The following is a 3,212-nucleotide window of genomic DNA, read 5'->3' as shown; positions in this document are numbered from 1 at the left end:
AAAAAATTTGAAAAAAGAAGTGTATCGCGCCTGTGATACATGTATCGTGCCTGTGATAGAGGAAAATAGCCGTTATTTTCAAAAGCTACCTCTATCATGCCCGCGATACAAGTATCACACCCGAGATTCAAGCAGTGGAAAAATTAATTGCTTACTGTTTGAATATCTCGCTCGTGATACAAGTATCACGCCCGAGATTCAAGCAGTGGCAAGATTCTTGCTTGCTGTTTGAATATCTCGGTCGTGATTCATATATCACGATCATGATACACGGTAACTATGCAAAAAATGCAATTTTTGCACAAAAACACAATTTTCACAATGCCAACCCTTGATTTCAACACATATGGATAATTAATTAACAGCAAACACCAAAAGTATATACATATCATAAAGTGAGATACACATACGTATTGGTCCAAACAAATAAATCAATAAAGACAAGTAAAGGCACACATCAAATAAGCAAACCAATCATGCAAATTAATTCAAAGTCCTCCCATCAAGCATATCAAGCTCTCAAATGATAAAATTCATACGTTCTTCATTAAGAGGCTTGGTAAAAATATATGCAAATTGGTTAGTTGTATCGATGAATTCAACTACAATGTCTCCCTTTTGCACATGATCACGTATAAAATGATGACGGATATCTATGTGTTTACTCCGAGAGTGTTGAATAGGGTCCTTGGATAGGTTAATTGCACTAGTGTTGTCACATTTGATGGAATCTGACTAAGTGTAAAACCATAATCCAAAAGTTGTTGCTTAATCCAAAGAATTTGAGCACAACAACAACCAGCCGCTACATATTCGGCTTCCGCGGTTGACAAAGCCACGGATACTTGTTTCTTGCTACTCCATGAGATCAAACTATGACCCAAAAATTGGCTAGTCCCGGAGGTACTTTTACGGTCTAAAAGACAACCCGCATAGTCGGCATCGGAGTATCCAAGCAACCTAGGATCCACATTTCTAGGGTACCAAATTCCTAGGTTCAAAGTGCCATGCAAATACTTGAAAATACGCTTAACGGCATGCAAATGTGATTCCTTGGGACAAGATTGAAAACGAGCACATAAACACACACTAAACATAATATCGGGTCTAATAGCGGTAAGATAGAGAAGGGAGCCGATCATACCTCTATACATTGTAATATCAATGCATTTACCTGATTCATCTTTGTTCAATTTTGTTGTGGTACTCATAGGTGTCTTGCAACTTGATGAAGTCTCCATACCAAATTTCTTGAGCATTTCCTTGGTGTAATTGGATTGATTGATGAAGATACCATCCACATTTTGTTTGATTTGAAGTCCAAGGAAGAACTTGAGCTACCCCATGAGACTCATCTCAAATTCCCTAGTCATACACGTAGAAAAATCTCCACAAAGAGACTCATTAGTAGCACCGAATATGATATCATCAACATAATTTTGAACAAAAAGAATGTCATGCTTGTGTGTTTTTGTAAAAAGCGTTGTATCAACCTTACCTTTGGAAAAAACATTTGAAAGCAAAAAATTACTTAACCTATCATACCAAGCTCTAGGGGCTTGGTTTAAACCATACAAAACTTTGTTGAGTTTGAAAACATGTTGTGAATGTCGAAAATCTTCAAAAACGGGAGGTTGTTTAACATAAACTTCTTCCTTTATAAAACCATTTAGAAAAGCACTTTTGACATCCATTTGAAAAAGTTTAAAATTCATGCAAAATGCATATGCTAACAACACCCGAATAGCTTCTAATCTAGCAACCGGAGCAAAGGTCTCCTCATAATCAATGCCTTCCTCTTGGTTATAGCCTTAGACAACCAATCGGGCCTTGTTCCGAGTTATTGCTCCGCTTTCATCCAACTTATTCTTATATACCTATTTTGTTCCAATAATGGTATGACCATTAGAAGGAGGGACTAACTCCCAAACTTTATTCCTTGTGAATTCATTGAGTTCATCTTGCATAGAAATCACCCAATGTTCATCAACTTGAGCTTCACTAACTTTAGTGGGCTCGAATTGAGATAGGAATGCAACATTTGCAAAAGTACGGAATTGAGAGTGAGTACTTACTCCCCTTGATGTCTCTCCAATAATCAATTCTTGAGGATGACTTTTGTTAAAAGCCCAATCCTTAGATAGATCATGGATGGGTTGAGCCGGAGGAGGAGATTCGGATTCCACCTTGTTCTCCTCTTGAGGTGGTTGAGGTATCTCCACTAGACTTGTAGGAGTTTCTTGATTTTCAACCAAAGAGAGATCCTCAAAAGAACCTAAGAAATCATGAACAAACGAGTCCTTTTCCAGAAAATCCTTGGAGGACTCATCAAATACCATGTGCATAGACTCCTCAACAATTAAGGTACGCTTGTTAAAAACTCTAAAAGACTTGCTATTAGAGGCATAACCCAAAAACACACCTTCATCTGTTTTGGAATCAAATTTTCCAAGGTCATCCTTGGTATTTAATATGAAGCACTTGCATCCAAATACTCTAAACCAGGATATCTTGGGTTTTCTTCCTACCCAGAGCTCATAAGAAGTTTTGTTTAAAATTGGTCTTTTAAAAATACGGTTTGAAACATAGCAAGCGGTGTTCATAGCTTCGGCCCACAAGTAATGAGATAAACCATACTCATTAACATAGATTGAGCCATTTCAATCAAGGTGCAGTTTTTCCTTTCTACAACCCCATTTTGTTGAGGCGTTCTAGAGAGGAAAAATTATAAAAAATACCATTTTCTTCACAAAAAGATTTAAAAGATTCATTTTGAAATTCGGTTTCATGATCACTTCGAATACTTGAAATAGGTAAGTCTTTTTCTTTTTGAACACGCTTTGTAAAACTTTTAAAACCGTTAAAAGGTTCATTCTTATGAGCCAAGAATATAACCCAAGTGAATCTAGAGTAGTCATCAACCAACACAAATGCATAATGCATGCCACGCAAACTAGCAACTCTCATAGGTCCACACAAGTCCATGTGAAGCAATTGTAATGGTCTAGTGGTAGAAACAACATTTTTAGCTTTAAAAAAAGACTTGTGTTGTTTTCCCATTTAACACGATCCACACACTTTGTCTTTATAAAAATTTAACTTGGGTAAACCTTTGACAGTTCATCCTTGCTAACCTCATTTAAGAGGTCTAAGCTAGCATGAACAAGTCTATGGTGCCACAACCAAGATTCATCGCTAAGTGATAGTAAACA

The 3,212-nt window shown here is 36.9% G+C and overlaps 1 protein-coding gene across 1 annotated transcript; it reads right to left on the bottom strand.

Annotated features, from left to right (window-relative positions):
• Positions 1 to 316: 316 nt before the first annotated feature.
• On the bottom strand, positions 317 to 1,259 carry LOC126672335 (secreted RxLR effector protein 161-like). The gene is made up of 3 exons (XM_050366282.1): positions 720 to 1,259; positions 540 to 615; positions 317 to 330 (listed from the first exon to the last, which is right to left on the bottom strand). The coding sequence occupies exons 1-3, from the start codon at positions 1,257 to 1,259 to the stop codon at positions 317 to 319; spliced, it is 630 nt and encodes a 209-aa protein (XP_050222239.1).
• Between the last annotated feature and the right edge of the window lie 1,953 nt (positions 1,260 to 3,212).

This window comes from Mercurialis annua, linkage group LG3 (assembly GCF_937616625.2).
Source record: "Mercurialis annua linkage group LG3, ddMerAnnu1.2, whole genome shotgun sequence".
Classification (NCBI taxonomy): Eukaryota; Viridiplantae; Streptophyta; class Magnoliopsida; order Malpighiales; family Euphorbiaceae; genus Mercurialis; species Mercurialis annua.
The sequence above is the reverse complement of the archived record's forward strand: the minus strand, read 5'-3'. Positions and strand labels throughout refer to the sequence as shown.